This window comes from Rhipicephalus microplus, chromosome 1, assembly GCF_043290135.1.
Source record: "Rhipicephalus microplus isolate Deutch F79 chromosome 1, USDA_Rmic, whole genome shotgun sequence".
Lineage (NCBI taxonomy): Eukaryota > Metazoa > Arthropoda > Arachnida > Ixodida > Ixodidae > Rhipicephalus > Rhipicephalus microplus.
Genome location: NC_134700.1, coordinates 245,972,742 through 245,995,983, shown reverse-complemented (window position 1 = coordinate 245,995,983; position 23,242 = coordinate 245,972,742). Strand labels below are relative to the sequence as shown.

At 46.8% G+C, this 23,242-nt stretch overlaps 3 protein-coding genes across 10 annotated transcripts in view; 2 read left to right on the top strand and 1 right to left on the bottom strand.

Annotated features, from left to right (window-relative positions):
* The window catches only part of LOC119185413 (eukaryotic initiation factor 4A-I), a 48,379-nt gene extending 32,946 nt beyond the window's left edge, over window positions 1-15,433 (top strand). Inside the window, exons 8-9 of the mRNA XM_037434439.2 lie at window positions 575-744; window positions 14,646-15,433. Coding sequence (XP_037290336.1) covers window positions 575-744; window positions 14,646-14,790 — 315 coding nt within the window. The 3' untranslated portion in view covers window positions 14,791-15,433. The remainder of the gene's footprint in view (window positions 1-574; window positions 745-14,645) is intronic.
* Window positions 7,809-23,242, top strand: part of LOC142814169 (uncharacterized) — a 578,033-nt gene continuing 562,599 nt past the window's right edge. The window contains exon 1 of the mRNA XM_075892180.1: window positions 7,809-7,844. The gene's annotated coding sequence lies outside the window, so the exon portion shown is untranslated. The remainder of the gene's footprint in view (window positions 7,845-23,242) is intronic.
* Window positions 21,290-23,242, bottom strand: part of LOC119164201 (arylsulfatase B) — a 36,348-nt gene continuing 34,395 nt past the window's right edge. For all 8 annotated transcript variants that reach the window (XM_075892103.1, XM_075892125.1, XM_075892096.1 and 5 more), the window contains one exon: window positions 21,290-21,665. In XM_075892103.1, the coding sequence (XP_075748218.1) occupies window positions 21,408-21,665 (258 nt within the window). In that variant the 3' untranslated portion in view covers window positions 21,290-21,407. The remainder of the gene's footprint in view (window positions 21,666-23,242) is intronic.

Genomic DNA, 23,242 nt, shown 5'->3' with positions numbered 1-23,242 from the left:
CACTCTGCTATGAAAGGGTTAAGAATTTCAGTTGTAGTGAAGCTGTTGTTTGGGCTGCAGTTTTCAGAGTATTGATACCTGGAAAAGAAAACTTAACACACTTGCACCAAATGGAGCAACTGAAGCCTTTTGCTCATTATGAAAGCTAAATCTGCAGTGAACAAAGGCTGCAGGCTCAAGTAAGCAGCGTATGTGTGCACTTAACAACTCTTTCACGATGAGTGCACCTCCTGAGTGACTGGAAAACCGGATGATGTTGGTGTGACAATACACTGTATTTGACAGTAATGGTCTTGTTTGGGCCAGTCCGTGCATTCTTGGAACATGTTTATGGGAAAGCACAGAGGGCATGGACAGAAGGTGTGGGCATTGTAACTGCACTTGCACAATCCTCTGTCACTGTCGGCAAACCAAGTGGGTGGGGCGTCACAGTGGTAACTCCGGTCCAGTGGCATTTCTTTAGCAAGAGCTTTATAATGTCATAGCTGTGCAGCTCGTGTGACTGATGAACAGCGTGCTACTTTTATGCTTGTGTTCATTTCCTGTCGCTGCGTTCATTTCTTGTCGCTGCTAGCACGGAGACATGGGCCAAAAGGAACGGGACGTAATCATGCGCGAGTTTCGGTCAGGCTCGAGTCGGGTGTTGATCACAACTGACCTGCTTGCCCGAGGCATAGATGTTCAACAAGTGTCCTTGGTCATCAACTTTGACCTGCCCACCAACAGGGAAAACTACATCCACAGGTGAGTATTGTTTGATGATCTGCACAAAAGTAGCAAGTGGTGACTTAGTGCACTTTCTGCTCTTGCCCGTATGAAAAATGCACCGAATGATAGCGCATCATATTCTGTCTATCAGGGGTCCTGAGCTTTAAATTTCTTAATTTTATGTTCATTTGGTTTAACTCCTTGCAATTCTATTACGCATTTTTTTCAGTAGTTTCTTTTTTTTTTTTGCTTAATCAGCGCCTTTCACTACAGCAGGTTTCTGAAGCACAGTTCTATGGGGAGTCTTGATATCGCCATGAACGTCTATGAATGTTCCGACGCAGTGAAAGCTTCGTAGATTAGAGTTTCCGCGACCGGCTGTATGATGATGCGTTTCGCGGCTAGAGTGGCGAAAGAGCATGTATGAATCAGGGGCACGAATTTTTATATGCCCTTTTGGCGTCATTAATTATACTGCTAAAAATTCCTGTGCCACCAGTCTTCTGCCCATAACTTAGTTATTTGGAAATAAGGCATAGGCTGCCATGGTGTGATCCATTTTTATGATGCAATAAACGTCTCTCCAAAGAAAGAAATGTTCAGTGATTATTTGTAATCAAGTACTTAATAACGCTAATTACAACTTCAGCACAAGAAATATGTGTAATCATTTCAGTATATGGTCTTATTCAATTACAATCTTTTCTGTCATGCCTCTGACACCACTCTTTCATACAAAGAACTTGGTTTGAAATCCATACTTGTTCTTTGAAAATCACGAAAAGGAGGTTATGGGAAAAAAAAGGCAACAAAGACACACTGGTCAGAGACCAGATGCCTGAGAAGCCAAATATTGCAAGACAAACCTGAGATCACAATTTTTACGTGTCTTAAAGAAGTTGAAACTTTAAACGCACCTTTCTCAATACAGTCGAGCCCACATATAACTGCCCCACTTAAAACGAACTTTCGCTTAAAATGAACAATATCCGCGTGACCGTCAAAATATACATTGGTTTAATGGCAAGAAATCGCACTTACAACGAACGTCTCTGAGCGCCGCTGATCGGTTACAGCGAACAGAGTCAACGGTCTGCCGACTTCCCAAGAAACCAATTTCGACCACCGATCAGGCATCGGTGAAGTGCCCATACATTCTTATTGTTAAACGCCGACCCTGCCTCAGTGACCCTCTAGTTGCCGCTCTCCCCAACCCATGGAGGAAGGAAAGCTGTTTCCTTCCTCCTTGACCCGACTGCTTCTTGTTAGGCACTCCTCCATCCTTTGTCCCACCCGCTTTTTCGAAGACCGGTCGGCCATCTTCCCTGTTTTTGATCGCTGGCACTGTCGTTGGCGTCGCCGGTCTGGAGTGACCAGACCTTTTACCAACATCGTTGGCGACCGACTGTATCCGATATTCGGCGTCTAGCGCACGCGTGTACGCTACCCCACAGACTCTAATAATTTGCGATTCGTTTCGTGTTTACAACTTCGCACTCGGCTCAGCATGCCTTCCGCGCGGAACGAATCTCGAAATATCGAAGTTCATAAGGCCACGCCAACCCGCCGGCGCAACAAAACGATTTTTCACCACTGCTGCCGATTCTTCGAACACCGCCGCGCGCAGGCACTCTTTCCAAGTGTTTTTTCGTGCGAGTTTTGCTGACCTTTCAAGCAAGCTACCCAACGTTACAGTATTATTTTTCAGTACACTCTCCTTCCCAAGTGTTTTGGTTTTCAAGGTCGTCCTCTCGCCACATCTTTCCTCCTCTTTATCGCAACTCCTTGCCCTTCTCTCGCAAGTCTGCTCTCCTCTCTTGATCACAACCCCTTCGCCCGTCTCCACCGCTCCGCGACACCCGCCACGCTGGCTCCAATTAGTTTCGTTTTCTGACTGCAAACAGGCCCAGAGCTGTTCCACGCGTTTTGGCATGTGTGTCGCGTGCACACGTCTTGCTCGCTCTTATGTGCGTGTGTGGTCATAGTGGCTGATGGGAGGACTAGCACACTTTTTCCTGCAGCTCAAGAAAACGTTGAAAGTTAACGTTGAAAGTGCGACCGCTTGGCTTGAGCGTAAACCGCGCGTTAAGTGCCGCGTTGCGGAACGCTTGCTCATAGCTATTGACCACCTGGCAGCCAACTTGCCGCTTCGGGCGTCCCGATATTCAGCTAAGCGTGTAGATGGTGAATATTTTGTGGGCGGCGGTGACGGCTACGTGTGCGCGAAACTGTTTTCGCGAGGCCGACTTCGACGTCGGGCCCGATGCTGAGCCAGAGACTCCGACCTGAGAGAGTGGGTGGGAGATCTGTTGCGGTGGTTTAATTACGGCTGACGATGAGGCCAGCACTACGAAACCGTGCACGGATTGGGGCATTGTGAATGAAGTATGTGGCGAGAGCGATTTGGGGGAATCGGATAGCGAGAACGTCGAAACTTTGGAGCCAGTGCCTCATTCAGCTTATGCTACGGGCTTCGGCGAACGAGCACCCTGCCGTTTTAAATGAACTTGAGACTGCCCTTATTGCTTCTGCTCTTCGAAACACGTGCATCACAGACTTTTTGGGGCAAGAAAAGTTTGCGTTTTCACTAACAACTTTTTTAGAAGCTGTTTCGTTTACTACGAACTTCGAGATACAGCGAACAAATGCCGCGTCACGCTCAGGTTCCTTATAAGCGGCTCGACTGTACTGTTTCTTTACATTAGGCTCAGCCCCTCCACGAGATTCAATGAAGAAATAATTTTTCTCCGTCGAAAACTTCGACGGGCTTTTTCTCGCAAGTGTGTTCTGGGCATTGTGCATTGCTCGTTAAAGGGTAGCACGGGAATTACTGGTATTGATGCAGTTTTTTTTTTTTTTCTGAATCCCAAAACATTTCTTGAGAGTATGGCAATCTCGGAATTCTTTTGGATGGCTCAGTTTTTTTCTAGAAGATGACTCATACATGACACTGTGTCTGACAGTGTGTAGGCAGCCATGATAATCTCTTTAAAAAAAGAAAGAAGTGATATAAAAACTGAGATTGTCATACCCAAGTCTTCTTTTGAGTAACAATCAATATCATTTGCAGCTTCCTGGCATGTTTTGTTACAGCGCTAGGCTTTCCACAAGCAGACCATATAAGTCGAACAACGTAGCATGATGTAACTTGAGAACTACTGAAGGCATCATGATGAAACTGCATATTTCCTTATTCAAGACACTTATGAGAATGCATGCCAAATTTCATTGCTCTAGGTCAACAAAGTTTTTTTTTTTCAATGCCACCTTCCCCCCCTCCTTAAAGACGTTTTTTTTTTTTTTTTTTTTTGACGCCTGCAGTGTGATCCACTTTCTCAGCTAGTGAAAACTGCTTCCAATTTTTCGTCGCAAGCAGAGATGAACTCATTATACTAGCACCGCAGCATGAACGCAGACTTGCTTTGCGGACGCGATAAGTGATCACCGAAAAGAGAGGAGTACGACTGACAAGGCCTCCTGGAGCACATGTAGAAGTGACAAAGATAAGAAAAACCCGAAGCATATGGCTGTCATTGCCTCTTCTCAAGAAAGGGCTAAAAAATAAAATTCTTCGCGTTTCATTTTCTGCTCCCTCGCTGTCTCGGGTTTTCTGCTCTCATGCTTCCTGCTCCGCAATTCCCACTCTGCCTCGCCGACCTTGCCCTCTTGTGTTGCCCTCGCCTCATCGCTTGTAAACCTGCAGCGTTGGCGTTTCAAAATAAGCGTCTTTTTCCGTTTCCACCTAATCTCCACCTCCTCACAGTCGCACGTGTTCAGAAAAGCAAGGAGTTTATTGTCGTCTTGCTTGCGTGCCGCTCCGGTGGTCGCTACGGATTTCATAACATGAGTTTGTTGTACTGAGGCGTTGTTAAGGGGGGATGCTACACCTTCCAAAAAGGAAGGTGTAGCATCCTCAGTCAAATTTGGAGAGCCTATGTAGATTTTACTGCTGATTTCAAAAATCTAATTCTCTTTTTGCTGTGACAATTAGTTTTAAAGATATAATGAACTGCGACTTTTTCAATTAAGGCCTAATTAGCTAATTAACTGTAACTTGGATATTGATGTGCAACCTATAGAACCAATTCGGTATGTTCACAGTGTGCAATAAAGTATAAATCATTGTTCTGGGCTATTTCGAAGCAAAGTTGTGGGATGTTGAATATGACATGAAAAATTTCCCCATCTACACTTGAAACAAAAGATCCATTTAGAGAATTTTCTCCAAAAATTATTACAATAAAACTTACTTTACGACACATCCCCTGCATTTATCTTCGAAACAAAAAAGAAATCGTAATGATAACCCAGATAGAACAAGAGATATTGCTCCGGCATAATGGGAAGCACATGAAAATTGTCGTTTTGAGAAATCGAGAAAAAACGTGGGCACACATTTTTATTGCAGAAGATGCAACAAGACAACCTCAAAACGCACCAGAAGCATAGTCTGAATGCATTCTGCATACCTGCCAAGTTTTACGATTTTATCGTAAAGTGCCCGATTTTCAGCACATTTTTACGAGTATCGTAATGACAACTATATTTTTACGATTTTTCATGTTTCGGGTCGAAAAGTTCGCAAACTGAACGCGCTGCTTCAGACAGTCAACTGCACCAGCTGAATCTGGCCTTTTTTTTTTTTGCGGGGCTATGCAGGCAACACTGTATTGGCTTATATCCAGAGTCAAAGCCAAAGCCAAAAGGCATTGACTTCGCGGATAGCGGAAATGTGCTCGACTTTCTTTGTTACCATGCGCTGCGGGAGGTGCCTTGCACATGTTTTTGCGGAGCGGTAGCGTATGGTTCAGCCCTAGCAGCTCACGAGATGTCTGAGAAGAAATACTTTCAAGTTTTTATTCCCAGCTATTCGACTGACTTTCCATTTATTAAGGGGAGACGCTCCTCGAAAGCACTTTTTTTTTGTTATTCAACTTAGAGCTTCAGAAATTGGACCACTGATGCAGTTTTTCCTCCTGATTCCAAATCTGTAATCAGTTTTTACATAAGTGCAATAGTTTGGGAGTTGTGTTTCAAGTAATGGTGAAACTTGATAAGTTTTCCGGGAACTTTCGCGCATACTAAATGTTCATGCAGAGAGTTGTTCAATGGCTCCTTTTGCTCCCTATTAGCCATAGAGTGCCGATATCTAGCTAGAAATTGTGCTCCAACTTTGAAACTATGAAAAAAACATGTGTAGCAAAGTACCCTTTTTTTTCCACTCGACCACCATTAAATTTATTAATAGATATTTACAGCTGATAGGTTGTGCTGATTCAAGTAGATATCGGCACCCTACGCACTCTCCTCAATGTGTGTGCCAAATTTCGTCGTCGTATGACCATTCTAAGTGCCCGAAACACTTCCCGCAAAAAATGCAAATTGGCCAAAATTGCGAAATGAGAAAAACGCGTTTGAAAGTTTGAAAGTCTGTATTTACAAAAATGAAAAACGCAGTAGCACGAAACTTGTGCTGAACACATACACACATGTCCAGAGGGAATATCAGTTGTCTAAAACTCTCCAGCACCGTAGGTTTTCCCTTCCCGGCTGGTGCGGCAGGACTCTTCCACCCGGGCCCTCTTGGCTGCACTGCGACGGTGTGCCCTCGCCTCAGCGGTCTGACGCACATTCATCTTGTGCATGCGCATGCTGTCTCGGCGGTCGCTGAGGGTAACCAGGGCCTCCGAAGGAAGCACCCCAAGCTCTTCCAGCACCTTTTCAAAGCTCGCGTGGCCCCGGTTGAACCACAGGACTGCAATGGCTGTGGCTGTTTCCACAGCAGTCCGGGAAGCAAACCGGGTCTTTGGACACAGCAGCCATATTTTGCTGTTCAGGGACTCGGCCGCGTTCTGTGTCTTGCCGTGGAGGCACCGGGCAAGCAGCTTCGCATCTGTGAGACGCTTGTAGATTGGGAGGACTGCCAAACCCTGGGCCTTGGTCAGGAGGGGGGTGTGGCACGGTGCAGGCTGGCCCTGCGCCTCAGCACGTCGGTGCTTGCACCACGAGTCTGGGCCTGCAGGACAGAACTTGTGACTTCCAGCACCATTTGTTGAGCACGAGTGCAACCATGAGGCCCATATGGCAGTGTACATCTTGTGGACATTTCCCCGATTGTTCACAATGGCCACCTGAAAGTAAGTTTGAAGCTTCTGGATGGTGGTCTCCTTCAGCTTCTCCCCTCGTGGAAGTGGCGTTGGCAGCTTCCGCAGGCCGGTGCCCAGACGTTTCGCCACGTGGTTGGTGCACTCCTCTTTTTCAATTGGAGTGTCAGGGTACACGTTGGCATCACAGACCCCGTTGTAGGCCTTGCTGTCTCCATCGCTTAGGAAGATGGTGAACCGCAGGGGTGTCTCATAGTCCACAGTCCTCTGCCAAATGCGCACTGCAGCTTCGGCCTCCATGGCATGCGAAGAACAGTCGCAATTCTTCTCACAAACGGGATGATGAAACGCCTGCCATGTTTCTTCATCGCCTCCCATGTCGTTATGCAAACTGCACGCCAGGCAGAAGTTGGAAAGCACTTCATAGTCCAGGCACAAACCAGTGTCCAAGGACACTACAGTTCCCACACCATTGTGGCTTTTGTGGCCTCTTTTTTGCCATGTGCCGTCAAACATGACTGGCACGTCACTGTTACCAGCCACCTCTTTGGTGACGCTGCGTGCCCTTTGCATGTTTTCACAGACAGCCTTCACTGCCGCACTGTGAATCTTTTTGCCGATAGCATGGAAGGTCTTATGGTGCATAGGGTTTGGCAATCCAACTACTGCACAAAATCGTGAAAGTTGCTCATGCCCGATACCGACGGCACGCGCTGCAAGCACCACTTTCAGGTTCACGGCAAAGGCGTCACGCGAACTCCCGCTGTCGTAGCTTCTGCTTGCACCGCGGCCGCCATCTGACGCGACCCGCTTCGACGAGTACGCGGACGAAAGGATGCTCTCCGAGCACTCCGCATTCTCGCAGTGTAGCTCCAGAAACGCCGAAAGGCCTTTCCGCTTTTTATTCGGTGCCCGAACTGCGAGTTTACTCTCGTGACAAACGGGGCATGCCGCGCCTGCGACGACGGCCGTCAATGCACCCAACTCGCACAGCACTACGCTTTCGGCACGATCGGCATTCGGCCTGACGTCGTTTTCGAATAACGCGATCTTTTTCTGCGATGCACTCACAAAATTCACTGCAGCGTTGATCTCGTCGTCGCAGTTGCCATGGTCGACGTTGCCGTGGTCGATGTTAGGCCTACCGGCCGCTGGCCCGTCGCGGACATTTTCGTTGGCGGTGGCTTTCTTGTACGTCCTCCGCCGCTTCCCTCTGAACTTGTTCTTACTTCTGTATTTCCGATGGTCGGCAACGGCCTTTTTCGGGCTTGCCATCGCACGAAAACAGCGAAAAATAACTCCGGAAAACAGTGAAGCGAACTACGGCAAGAAAACACGGGTGCTGTCAGCCAATGGCGGCCCTGCGTTAGTGGCGCGCGGTTTGAAACGGCGGGAAAAGACTGTTTTTGTTGCTTTTTTTTTAGATTTTTCGTGAACGTACGAGACTTCAAGAACCGGGATCGTGGAGAGTAAGGACAACTCTACACGAGCCAGCGGCCGCAATATGGCGGACAGCTCTCTTCGCGGCCCCGCGAGCACGCGAACAGCAGCCCGTTTTGTGTAAATTTCGTGATGCCGCGCGTCACTGCCGCTCACTCAGACGCGTTTTTCACTGACTTCTGATGCTTATTTCGCTGTGATATTTTCAGATGTCAAAATATAATGTATAAAGATGATAAAGCAACAAAAAACAGAAAAGGTGAAATTTGGAAAAAAAACGCGACTTTTCGACCCGCGTCTCCCCTTAAGAGGTCGCGTAAAGGTGAGCGGTACGCATTTTGTAGTTTGTGCTGCTGTGATGTGAACATTTCGCACGCTGGTCGCCGGGACATTCTGCTACATGTGAATACGAAGAAACACAAAGACTCGGCGAAACTTGTGGACTCTAACGGGAAACTTGGAGGGTACTTCAGCAAAGCGGATCTCGATACTACAACTCGAGCGGAGTGCCTTTTTACTGCGTTCCTGATTGAACACAACGTGCCGTTCACGGCTGCTGATCACGCTGGAGACCTCTTTCGAAAAATGTTTCCGGACTCGAAGGAAGCTAAGAACTACGCCTGCGCCCGTACGAAGACTACGGCGATTGTGAAGGAAATGGCCAATAAAGCTATCGACGAAGTGATAAGTCACTTGCAGCACGCTCCGTTCTCAGTCGCCACAGACGGGAGCAATGACGCCGGCAACGATGCAAAACTGTATCCAATCGTGGTGACGTTCTGTGATAGTACTGTTCGCACTGCCTTGCTCGCGATGCCTGCCCTCGAAGGTAACTCCACGGGACGAAACATCGGTGCGCTTGTTGTGGACACGCTAACGAGAAAAAAGATACCGCTCCAGAACTGCATCGGCATGGCGCACCTTTCACACTGCACTAGCACTTTCACGGCAAGTCCGTAGTCCCGATCCCCTCTGACGATCGTAGCTGGTCCGTGGCAGGCTTTGCAACACAAGGCACCCATTATCGCGTTTAGGATATCTAGATGCATACGCAGATAAGGAGCAGCGTGGTCCGAGTCCTGTGCGGTTGCCTCGCTACAACTCGCGGTGAAAAAGTCAATTTTCCGTGCAGTTGCTGGCGCCAATGAAAGCCGGTCGAGCGTCGCTTTCTCCCGGGCATGATTTTCTTCAACTTCGGCGTTTGTCACCACCTTGGCTTCGATTCGTAGTCGTCCGGAGTTCGCTTCACCGTCATCGTCGTCGGAGGCAACGCGCTCGGTCGCACCATCGCTGAACGGCTGCGGAGCGTCGACACATCGTTCGTCGGAGTCAACCAAGGGCTCTGATGACTTCGTAGACTTTCTCCCAAGACCTTTGCGTTTCCTGCGACCAAATGCGTGCACAGTCCGATACTTTTTTGCGTTTCCAGGCATGACGATACGATCAGAAGCTTCAGAGTGCTCTGCCGATTTCGAGGCAGAGCACTCACAGCGGTAACCCTTTCAAAATGGCGTCGGGTCGCGTATGCAGGCGCAAGCCGCGAGCTTCCAGCCAAGCGGAAAGCGCCATTTCAGTCACGTGCGCCGTTTAGCCAATGGCAGTGAGCGCGGCTCTTCGTCTTTGAGGCCCCGTTTTTCGAGCCGGGGAAACGCTCAATGTTGCTTACTGAATAAAAAAAACAGCTGAAAACGCGTTCTTTCAAACAAGACCAAAATGGCGCCGATCGAGCGCGTAGTTCCCGCGTATCGTAGAGCCGAAACCTGCGCTATTCGCCCTTAATTTAAAGGGCAGGACGCCCGTTTTCGGTTTTTTAAAGTTGAATAACGATAAAAGTTGATGGTATTCGGCTATGAAATTTTGTAAATAGGTGCGCAATGATGTCGGGAACGCGAAAAGAAGGTCCGCGAAAACTCGATTTTTTGGCTGATTTTCGGTCCCGAAGTGCCGCGTCCCCCCTTAAGGGGAGACGCTCCTCGAAAAAGTTTTTTTTTTAGTTCTAGAAATAGAGACTTGAAAAGTTTGTTATTATTATAGTTTTTTATGCAGATTTCAAATATGCAATCATTTTTGTGTAGCTGCTATAATTATTAAGTTATCTCATAAACAATAGCAAAAAGTTACATTTTTTGTGGGCACTCGTTTATGTACTAAACTTTCAGTAAAAGCACTGTGTCTGATCTTATTTGACTCTTGGTAGATTGAAAAGTGCAAATATCTATATAGATATGTCACAGAAATATTGGAAACAAGAAAAAAAATATTGTATTGAATGACTTATTATTTTCAATCTCTCTTGAAACAATAAGCTAATATTTTCACAACTAATGCTGGTAGGCATTGCAATTTAGAGTAGATATTTGCATTCTGCATGTGTTGAAGAATATGTGTGCCAAGTTTCGTTACTATACAATGAATATAAGTTTCTAAAAGGCTGCCTGGAAAACGTGAAACTGTCAGAAAAAAATGAAAATGAGAAAAACAAGTTTGAAAGTTCGCAAAGTTGGCATTTATTAGGAAATCATTCTTTTTGCATCAAATTGGGGCACAATGAAAAGTGCCTTGCCTTGAATGCACTGCAAGTGTCTAGAAGTCCCCTGCACCATAGCTTGGTCCTTCACGGCTCTTGCGGTCAGTGTCCTCAACACGAGCTCTCTTCGCTGTGTTGCGACGGTGTGCCCTCGCTTCTGCAGTTTGCTTCAGGTTCATCTTCCTGATGCGCATGACGTCACAGTGGTCACCATGTGTGGCCAGATCTTGTGAGGGGAGAATTCCAATGCCTTCGAGCACTTCTTCAAAGCCTCTGTGGCCTTTGTTGTACCAGAGTACAGCAAGAGCGGTGGCTGTCTCCACAGTTGTTCTGGAGGCGAACTTTGTTTTTGGACATAGCAGCCATATCTTGCTGTTCAGCGATTCGGCTGCATTCTGTGTCTTGCCATGAAGGCACCGAATAAGGAGTTTCTCCTCTGTAAGGCGCTTGTAGATAGGCATAATTGCCAATCCTTGAGCCTTCGTCAACAGCGGGGTGTGGCGTATTGCAGGCTCCCCCAGTGCTTCCGCACGCTTGTGCTTGCACCACGAATTTGGTCCCGCGGGGCAAAAGTTGTGGCTACTGGCACCATCACTGGAGCAGCAATGAAAATACGATGCCCATATGGCAGTGTACATATTTCGGACACTGTCCGCTACTGCTCTGTGCAGACTATGGTTGGGAGTCGCGTTTACCCGTGCGTATGCGTTCCGCATAGGTATGGCCGACACCGCCGACTGTGCACACTGCGGACATGAAGAAACAATTCGACATATCCTGTGTGACTGCCCGAAATACAACCTGGAAAGACAACACCTTTCTAATAAACTAAACAGGTTAGATGACCAGCCGCTGTCAGAAGAAAGGATACTGCGCCATCGTCATGACTCATCGTCACAGAAGAAAGCCGTGCAAGCGCTACTGGGCTTCTTACGAACTACTGGCCTGTCGGAACGTCTCTGAGTGGACTGATTTTGTGTGTGCGTGTGTGTCGGTGTTTTTCTCTTATTAATTTTTTTTAACTCTCCCTTTCTCTTTCAACCCCCTATTCCCCAACCCCAGTGTAGGGTAGCATACCGGATACTAGCATCTGGTTAACCTCCCTGCCTTCCTCTTTTCTAGTTTCTCTCTTTCTCTCTCTCTCGGACACTGTCCTTGTTGCTTGTGATGGCGATCTTGTAATATGTTTGTAGTTTTATTATTGTCGCATCTTTCAGTTTTTCGCCTCGTGGCAGTGGCGTTGCCAATTTCCATAGGGCAGTTCCCAAGCGCTTTGCAACGTGGTTCGTCCACTCTTCTTTGTCAATGGGGGTGTCACAGTATACATTTGCCTCGCAGACTGCAGTGTAGGCCTTGCTGTCACCATCACTTAGGAAGCTGGTGAATCGCAGTGGAGTTTCATAAGACAAGGTCCTCTGCCATATATTGACAGCTGCCGCTGGTTCCATTGCATGGGATAAGCAGTCAGTGTTTTTTTGGCAAACTGGAAGATGAAAAGCTCGCCATATCTCTTCATCCTCCTTAAGGTCCCTGTGTATACTGCAAGCATGGCAGTAGTTCGAAAGAACTTCAAAATCGAGGCAGAGCCCCGTGTCCAGGGACACGACTGTGCCCACTCCATTGTGGCTTTTATGACCTCTTTTCTGCCAGGTGCCATCAAACATGACTGGCACATCTCTGCCGCCGACTGCGTCCTTCGTGATGTTTCGTGCCTGGTGCAAGTTCTTGCTCACTGCCGTTATCGCCGCACCATGGAGCTTCTTGCAAATTCCGTTGAATGTCTTGTGATGCATCGGGCTCGGAAGACCGAGAATCGCACAAAATCGTGAAAGTTGGTCGTGGCCTGCGTCTATAGCGCGTGCTGCCAGAACTGCCTTCACGTTTACAGCAAAGCTGTCACGCGAGCTGCCGCTGTCAAAACGAGCGCTCGTTCCTTGGTCCCCGGCCGAAGCAGTACGTCTCGACGTGCGTGAACGAAAGGGCAGATTCAGGGCAATCAGAATTTTGACAGCACAGTTCGAGGAATGCCGAAAGTCCTTTGCGCTTTCCAGCTGCCTCTCGCACGCCAAGCTTCCGTTCGCGGCAGGTTGGGCATTGCGCACCCGCCACAAGTGCCGTCAGCGCATCGATTTTGCAAAGCAGCATGTTCGCAGTAGCAGCATCTACCGGTCTACGTTCACTCTCGAAGAATCCAATCTTCCTTTGGGATGCACTGACGAATTCCATGGCAGCGGCTATTTCACAACCACTGTCGCAGGGTTCGGTGACGGTGTTAGGCCTATCCGAAGTCAGAGCGTCGGGGCGTTGGTCGGGGGCGACCGACGCCGTTTCCCTCGATACTTGTGGCGAGTTCTGAACTTTCGATTATCTGAACTGCACTTCTTCGGGCTTACCATGACGCAAAAATGCAGAGAAACGCAGAAAAACTCGATCGCGACGTCCGAGGCTTCGCTCTTTTGCCGGAGAGATAGGAGAGGGAGGAGCGTGGAGCGCACCGCCGTCCAATGGCGGCCTCGCGCTGTGTGCCGCGATATTCAAAACGCGTGACGTACGCGTTGTTTTTCTCGTTTTTTGTTATTCTGCGTAAAGGCACGAGACTGGCTACTAGTGGATTATGAAGGATACGGCCTTCGCAGCATGCGTGCACGATTGCAAATGGCGGCCAACGCGTCGTTTTTGCGACAGGACGACGCGAACTTCGCCGTTTTTCGCGACTTTCGCACATTTCTCTCGTCACCGCTGCCCACTTGGAAGCATTTTTTGATAATTTCTCATGCGAATTTCAGCTTGATATTTTCAGAAGTAATAGATTATAGTCCAAGGATGCCAATACAGCCGGAAAAAAAAAAGCAAAAATTTTCCGGAAAACTGCGACTTTTCGACCCACGTCTCCCCTTAATATAAGGCAAAACTAAATTAGTGCTTCTTATTTTGAAAATGTTGGTATTCTGAAGTACGTAGTAGTGAACCAATTTTATATTAAAACTATTGGCAGTTGGTACAGCATTTTTAAAGTTTGTTAATCTGAAAGCTTTGTTAATGTGGGGTTCGTTCTACGGACATTTTACTGTAGCTCGTTTGCACCCTTATTTATGCATGTGCAGCCTGTGACTGCGAATGCGACAAAGGCATTTCAGCTGTATGTAGACAAGGAAAAGTTTTCACTGACTGAAAAACATGGCAATATCGGCTTTTTGGCCACCTGAAGCTAGTTCGGGTGAATAGAGCTTGACTAGGTAACGACCCTGGCTACATATGAATGCCACACACGATGGAGGCACATGTAGAAGTGCACGATTTTCCTAAAGAATCAATTTTTCATTCTACGAAGACATCCTGTCTCGCCTTTCCAATCATCAGCCTAGGGGAATGCAGCAAGTTCATATTCGCACTTGTGAATATTTCATTGACGTTTGATTTGAGTAAATGTGGTTTTCTTTTATTTAAACAGAAATTTGAAATTCGTAATATGTGGGGTCGGCGTAAAACTAGGTTGTAGAGGTTTTCAACATATCATTTCTATAGGGATTTTGCCGGGACCTAACCGATTCGTCGTGAAATGTGGGTTGTCGCGATACTGGGGGACGTATAATTGAAGTTCTCAAAGGTGAGACCGTGGAATAGTTCAACCCTGTATGTGTTGACACTGCTGATAGTGCTCAATGCTGTCATGCCATTGTTGAGTCCTTTTTTAGGCACAGGTTCGCCCTTGCTAGTTTGCTTTCCCCTTCGACAAACAACAAAACATTATCCTTACAAGTCATTGTATTAGTTTTGAAATACTGATTTTATGCATGGCTTGCTTTTTCTCTTTCTCTTTTTTTTTAGCTGAACATTGTTACTCATGTCTATTTGTTTTCTTACAGAATTGGCCGAGGAGGACGATTTGGTCGTAAGGGTGTTGCCATCAACTTTGTTACTGAGGAAGACAAGCGTACCCTGAAGGACATAGAGGGCTTTTACAACACAGAGATCGAGGAAATGCCCATGAACGTGGCTGACCTCATCTAATGGAGTCCTCCAAATGACAGCAGTGGGGGATAGCAGAAAGTGAAAGGGCAGAGTGGGGGGGAAAAATATCTGATCATCCACCAGCAGCCGATGGACTTGGCATCATGTGAAGACTGAGAAATGGAGGAGGTGTGGCAAGTTCACGGAATTGCAGCTGTGGCTAGCTGGCTTTCTCTGGCCACTGGCACAGTAGCAACAGCGGAATATTGGTTGCAACCACTGAGCCTGTGTAGGCGACTTGTATTTGGGGCTTAAAATTTAATGCAATGTTTTGCACATGTATTCTTATTGGCTTATTTCACAAAGCTCCTTCATTTCCCTTGCATGGCCAGTGTCCCACCATTGTTCGCTGCTGTTTGCATGCAGTGGCCAGGAGTTAGATCAGCAGTCACCAGCTGTGATTTTTTTTAATTGAAAATTTTTCACGTTGGATGGATTGTAATACCGGGGTTTGCCCACGACTGGAAGCCTGTCTATTCCCCTCCTCCACCTTGCCTCGTACGTGGCCTGTGTTTCTTTCCTTTTCTTTTTTACTTGCCACGTCAAGGCAAGTTTCACTGAAAGTTGCCTCAGGTGACTCAACTAAAATGCTAATGGTGTTAATAAAAACCATGGGAGGAGCCCCTTCTTCCCTGTAACACGACCTTGTTGTGTTTCCACTGTCTTCGCACTTTAAATAAGCTCCTTTCCTTCTTGTGAACTGTTTTACCCCTGAGGATTGGCGTTTGACAGTGTTCCGGCTGGACATTTCGTTGCTGTATAGCAGCTCAGCTGGGTGTTGGTGCCTGTGCTAGGAGTATATGTTGCCATTTTCTGTACATATTGTACGCTTCCAACTAAATACTGTAACGTTGCTCCATCAGTTTGCTTTGTAAAATAGTAGGCAGCATATTTATATAAAGCCAGGAGAGCGAATGTTCTTGTCCAAGAGGCCTAGTGTGCGTACTGGAAGAGCATTCGCCTTTAGTTGCTGGCCACACTGTAGTTCAGTATTGTTCTAGCATACTAGTATTTTCGTGCTTTGCTAACTATCGCTGTGCATATAAAGCCCAGATTTGTGGAGTGCTATTCGAACTTTTATCTGGTTGGACGAGTGAAAAACGTGTGTTCTCTATTTTTGTGCCGAGTATTCGTGGGAGTTCTTGGGGAGACATTTTGGTATGCCCAATAAAGCTAATATTTGGAGAGTAAATTGCCCCGTTCCTTCTACTGCGAACCTGGCAAGTGGGAAAGAGCTGTTGCCATGTTATGTCATCTTCACTGTAATAATGCAGAACTATCTGTAAATGGGCTATCCATAGTTAACCACTAGTCGTGTGAATAAACTATTATCGACAGTGGTTCAAGACTATCATGAGGTGAATTGCTGCCGATAGTGGAATCAATAGTGCTGTGAATAATTCCTTGTGTGGCGGTATTGATAAACCGTTTGCAATAGCCTATCAGCAGCACTCGGTTCGCTTAATTTACGAGCAATGTTTTAGGAAAAGCAAGCAATTTCTGCCAGATAATGACCATATAATATTCAAAAGTAAGTAATTACTTTTTACAATCAAAACATTGCCTCAGATATTTTTCATAAAGAGAAACTTGATCGGTTTACTGCGCGAGTACATTGGCGAGTCGGATCTTTGGTCTGGGTTCCCATTGGCGCGGGCCGCAGTCCTCGCATGTTTCTTGGGGGCCTCTTGGGTCTTCTGATCAAAGTTGGACAGAGCTGCCTCCCACCCTTCCATGTTGTGTCCTGGGTTGCAACTGGGAATTGTGTGGACATTCCCATCATGGCCACCGAGATGGGCGCACGGCAGGCTAGCCACGCTGTGCGCCCGCAATATCGGAGGCCCCGTTCCCACCGTAGAGGTTTCCAAAATTAACTTGGGGACCGGCGCTGCGATCGTTCAGCGACCATGAGAATGATGGGTAGTACACAGTTGTGCCTAGCCGTTGTACTTGTGGGCGGCGAATCACGCTTCTGGCTTCGTTTATTGCTGTTTCGTTTTTGTTTCGAAGTCAAAAAACTAACCCTTTTGAACTTTGTGACCCGATTTGAAGTTGTAAGCCTAAAAGATTATGGTGGCAAAGCTTAACTGCTAAACATTTTCTGATTGTTGGTTCTTGACAAAGCAGCTTCAAGCCACACGAGTGAGAAGGGAGTATGAAGAGTTGGCAAATACATGTACTACCCGCAATTCCCATGCTCAGCGAAGCACCATGCATTGCCATATAGTTCCCTACAAGAGGGAACTCTGGCGCTAGTGTGTAAGGGAGCTGCAATGCACCGTGCTTCACGAGTGAGAAGAGAGTACGAAGAGTTTTGCAAGTACATGTACTACCCATAATTTCCATTCTCGGTGAAGCACCATGCGTTGCCATAGTTTCCCACAAGAGGGAACTGTGGCGCTAGTGTGTAGGGGAGCTGCAACGCACGGTGCTTAAGCGAGCATGGAAATGATGGGTAGTACATCTATTTGCATTTTGGCATGTTTCTCGCTCCGTGTGTGTTCGTGTGGCTTAGAGCTGTTTTCTCACGAAACAAAATCTGCAAATGTTCAGCGGTTGCGCTTTGCTTCCTTATTATGATTTTAGGCTTACCATTTCGAATCGGGTCACAGTTGAAAAAAGTTCCTTCTTTCCTTCAAAACGAAACCAAAACCAGCTATAAACAAAGCCGCAATTGCGAAGACTAGGCAAATCTGTGTACTACCAATCATTCCCATGATCGCGTAATTTTATGAAACTCTATGGGTTTCAGTTTCCATAGACACTAGCGCCAGAGCCCCACCGCGGTGGTCTAGTGGCTAAGGTACTCTGCTACTGACCTGCAGGTCGCGGGTTCGTATCCCGGCTGCGGCGACTGCATTTCCGATGGAGGCGGAAATGTTGTAGGCCCGTGTGCTCAGATTTGGGTGCACGTTAAAGAACCCCAGGTGGCCCAAATTTCCGGAGCCCTCCACTACGGCGTCTCTCATAATCATAGGGTGGTTTTGGGACGTTAAACCCCACATATCAATCAATCAACACTAGCCCCAGAGTTCTCTCTAGTGTACATTGAAGAAACTCTATGTAACAAGATTCATTTATTCTAGTCCCGATGTGAACAGAATTAAAGGTGTAGCACCTTTAAGCTTGAAGTACCTGTATTTCGACCTTCTCAGCAATTTTGAAAATAACGGTCTGTTAAAATGAGATGATGTGGCATAATACACTTTCCCTGTATTAGTATAGTACCGCTATAGTGCCTAGAATATAAGTATATTCTAGGCACTATAGGGAACCAGTGCTGGAGTTTCCACGACCATCCTGGCGGAGAGAGCGCTCACTTCTCAGCTGCTCTCGCAGACGAGAGCGGCGGCTAACAGAGGCGGTGTGTGTGCGCATCGTAACAAAACCAAAGGGCTCTGGCGGTACCGCTGCACATTCAAGTGCAACAATATATAAAAAGAGGGAGGACGTAAAAAGACGTGGCTGTGTTGCATGCAAAGGGGCAAAGCTGCTGGTGAGGATCAGGTAGCATCAGATCTGCTGAAAGATGGAGGACAGATTGTGTTAGAAAAACTAGCCACCCTGTTTACGAGGTGTCTCCTGACGGGAAGAGTACTAGAGTCTTGGAAGAACGCTAACATCATCTTAATACATAAGAAAGGAGATGACAAGGACTTGAAGAATTACAGGCCGATCAGCTTGCTCTCTGTAGTATACAAGCTATTTACAAAGGTAATTGCTAACAGAGTAAAGAAAACAATAGAATTCAATCAACCAAAGGAACAAGCAGGATTTCGAACAGGCTTCTCAACAATTGACCGCATTCATACTATCAATCAGGTAATAGAGAAATGCTCAGAGTATAACCAACCACTATACATAGCCTTCATAGATTACGAGAAGGCGTTTGATTCAGTAGAAATAACATCCGTCATGCAAACACTGCGGAATCAGGTCGTAGATGAAGTATATATAAACATTCTGGAAGAAATCTACAGGGGATCAACTGCTACCATAGTGCTTCATAAAGAAAGCAACAGAATACCAATCGAGAAGGGTGTAAGGCAGGGGGACACAATTTCCCCAATGCTATTTACCGCGTGCTTACAGGAGGTTTTCAGAAGCCTAGAATGGGAGCAGTTAGGGATAAGAGTCAATGGAGAATGCCTTAGTAACCTGCGCTTCGCCGATGACATTGCATTGCTGAGTAACTCGGGGGACGAATTGCAACTCATGATTACGGAGTTAGACAAGGAGAGCAGAAAGGTGGGTCTTAAAATTAATCTGCAGAAAACGAAAGTAATGTACAACAACCTCGGAAAGGAGCAGCGCTTCGAGATAGGTAATAGTGCACTTGAAGTTGTAAAAGACTATGTCTACTTAGGGCAGGTAATGACCGCAGAGCCGAACCACGAGATTGAAGTAACTAGAAGAATAAGAATGGGGTGGAGCACATTCGGCAAGCACTCTCAAATTATGACAGGTAGATTGCCACTATATCCCTCAAGAGGAAGGTATATAACAGCTGTATCTTGCCGGTAGTTAGCTACAGAGCAGAAACCTGGAGACTTACAAAGAGGGTTCAGCTTAAATTGAGGACGACGCAGCGAGCAATGGAAAGAAAAATGGTAGGTGTAACCTTAAGAGACAAGAAGAGAGCAGAGTGGATGAGGAAACAAACGGGGGTTAAGGATATCATAGCTGAAATCAAGAAGAAGAAACGGACATGGGCAGGGCATGTAGCGCGTAGACAGGATAACCGCTGGTCATTAAGGGTAACTGACTGGATTCCCAGAGAAGGGAAGCGGGTTAGGGGGAGACAGAAGGTTAGATGGGCAGATGAGATTAAGAAGTTTGCGGGTATAAATTGGCAGCAGCAAGCACAGGACCGGGTTAACTGGCGGAACATGGGAGAGGCCTTTGTCCTGCAGTGGACGTAGTCAGGCTGATGATGATGATGTGTTGCATCCAAGCGAGCAAAATCCTGCTCGCTCTCCTGTCTTCTAGTGCTGTCGGGCTTGTTTCTAAACCGAATGGCGCGAGTCTGCTATACGTATTCGATAGTGAAGACAGCCTCAAGTGTAAACCAGGGCCAAACAGCAGAGTTTAAACGGCGTTTTGCCGGAAATGAAACGAGCGTATTATACAATATACGACATACTTTTTTTTTTTATCTGGCCCGCTGAGCGTTGAGCCGTGCACTTTAGGTCTAACAATGTTTCCATGCATCCATCTGTCTGACCATCACCACTAAACTCCATCTGATACCACCACGTGAAAGGAATGATACGATCATGGAGGAAGAAAAAACTCGTTCTCCGATAGGCAGGTGGTCTTTTTCTTTTTCATCTGTAAATTGTAAACGCAAGTAAAGGGAAGCTGCCTTGTCCAGAAAACTTCTGCGGGGCCACGTTCACCCACGCCTCTTAGCTGTAATGAAAAATACCTTCGCGGTGAGCACTCGATGCTGCCTCTGTTTAACTTAATTTGTGCAAAAGACATGGTCCATGTTGACTCCAGAAAGCTAAGCTTTCTAAGTCAGCCGATGCGATAAGCGTTTCTCTCACTGGCTGCCATGGCTAAGTAGCATCGAAATTTTTGCTTTGCTAGAGAAGTGTCAAATGTCATCGATTTTTACTCGCTCTTTAGTTCGCCTAACACACAGTTTCAGTTTTTCCGCTTGCCTGCGTCGGCCTTAAATGAATGCGTCTTTCTTATTCCTATCAAGATATCATTTGGAGGTATGCTGTAGTGTGCGTATCAACGGTGTGACCGCTTGGGGATCTCCAATCTCGGTTCACGGTTTTTTTTGTTTTGTTTATAATTATTTCACCCCCATCGAAGTGCGCCATGGGCTCAAATTTATCCCGCACCCTCAAGAATAGCAGCGCGACACCACACGTGCTATGCTGCCACGGTGGTTTGCTTGATGTCCCCGTGCATACATACCCCGGACAGGGCGTATAAACGATGCAAGGAAAAAAATTGGCGCAGCTACCAGTTACTCTGTTTTTTTTTTTGCTTTGTCTTGCTGCACATTTTGGCTGCGTGGTATCGTCGCAGCACGGACTTATCAATGGGGGCATGTCAGCCAGCACTAGCATTAGCCCAAAGCTCAGCACGCAACCAGAAAATGTCATGAAGATGAGGGAGCTGCCATCACGGCACAGCACTGTCTCTTCGATACTATATGCATAGACGCAGTCCGCTTTGCTGGGCTTCTGAATTGTGTCGCGACTCTCCGCCTGGTGCTCTTTTTTTCTCCCATAGTACCGCTACAGTGTACCGCGTCCGCGTTGTGTCGGTTGTGTGCGGCTGCGGCCAAGGTTGCCTGCGTCACGGCTCATGGTGGCTTGTCCCGGCTTTCTTACCCTCTGGATATACGATCGAAGCGAAGTCATCGGAAATGTCACTACGCTGGTCGCAAAAGGGAGGGCAGAGCAGACTGTGCGACGGCACGGAGTGTGCGCGAAGGCTGTATGGCGACCACAGCACGCCTATTGACGACGGCAAAGAGTACTAGGAGTAGCGGCACTTTATCAAGATCAATGTACTTTATGACACAGTGGACAATTGCACCACCTGTAGGCGCTACACGTTTCCTATCGTCAGTTACACTAACGATAAACAGAGCGTTACCTGAATTCACATTCAAAGGTCCGTGAGACGTAGGTCAAACATAAGTTGAAGAGAAATAATAAAAGAAAAGTGCCGGGCCCTGAAGCGGCGTTTTTCTTCGCCGTGCAAAGGTCGCTTGAGCAGAAACTGTTCCGCCTGGGTCCCCACGTGCAGTTGTTGTACAGAGGGTATGCCTCGGGATCGGGAGTTTCCTTGAGCGATGGCACAGAGATGTCAGAGGCAGCGGCCAGCTTTTGCATCAGAATGTCCACGATCTGCAGAAATAACGGATGCAGCGAGAAATTTTGTTCAGGCTTATGAACACGGGAATACGCATGCACAAAGTTCACCGACCTCAACATGCAAACAGGTCGTTGTACCGCACTCGCGCGCTGAGTTAATGCTCTGTTTTGTATATCATTGTCCTTATTGTGGCCTAGCCAGCAGTATTTTTATTCGAGGGAGTGGGGTGGGGGATTATTCTGCAACCGTGGGGAAGAGGCTGAAATTCCTACTTGGAAATGATAATCGTTATCAGTTCTCTTGGCAAAGTAAACATCCATGCTTATCCGATACCGTTATCGGATATTTCTTTGGAAACTTGACGTCGATGGTTTCTTGTCTTCTGGCTAACACAAATGATTCGCAATGCCACTGTTGTCACATCAGTGTTTGGAGACACGCTGCGCGCGGCGTTGTAGAACATCGCCCCCCATTTCCGTAGAACATCGCCCCTCATGAGTTCATGCTCAATTGTGCTGTTGTCGTTGGGATGAGTGGAATCGCCATCGTTCTTACCATAGTATAAAATGACGCAAGAATTTTGAAGCGAGACAACTTGGATTAGAAGTGCGTCTGCACACACAATGAAACTCGTCATCTACAAAAAAAATCAGGGACCGAAGTAGCCAAGAAAATAAACATATTTTGAATCATTATTATCGTGCGTGTCTCGCCACTGCACGCCAAGCACCCCACCTTATGAAATCACATGTTTTCAATGTAAACAACCAACCACAGCCAGCATCACGAGAATGTGTTACCTGCAAAGATACATGCTGGCGCTCTCTCCTACGCTCAGTTACAAACTAAGAAAAAAAAATGTGAGCCTGCTCACAGAACCGCGGCCCCTGCAAGCCTTGCATTTATTGAGATTTGCACGAGTAAGACAACATATGAGATCACTGCGAACGTTCTCGATGTTTTATTCCATTTACTCGTTTTCTCGAATAGTTTAAGAATGCCTAATAGCAATGAGCACACTAGAACGTCTTACTGGAGAAATGTGATGTTTTTTTCTTGTGTACGAGTGGCGCCTGCAGTAAATTCAATGCGTCTGAAAATTTCAAAAATCAAGGAAATGCGATATTTGTTCTTTGCCTTCAGAATTACTTTTTCTGTAGCAGCAGGCGTCTTAGAATGGTTAAACATGTCATACGAGACAATAATTATAAGAAGGTTATTTCAATTAGCTTCTTAATGAGTGGAGTTAGATGGTTATGCCACATAGGAACATTCAACTTCTTCATGGGAAGAACACATTGCAGCTTTGAGATTTCGAAAAGGCGGCCTCTAGTAACAATTTCGAAGTAATGACAATCAACTATTACAGCGGCGAAACCGCAGCCGGTGGTTAGTAGTCACAAAATGATGCCACGTGATGGGAAACACTGCTAAAGACGACAGCCGCCTATTAAGGCGGAAAACTCGGAGGTTTGCAGCAATGCAATCGAATCAACTCGCCCAAGCTATGGTAAATCGGAGGCCGTCACGAGATGCCTCTGTCCTGCAGTGAACGTTACAAACGTATTACAAAACAGAATCCCAGATTCAAGAGTTCCATATATGATAT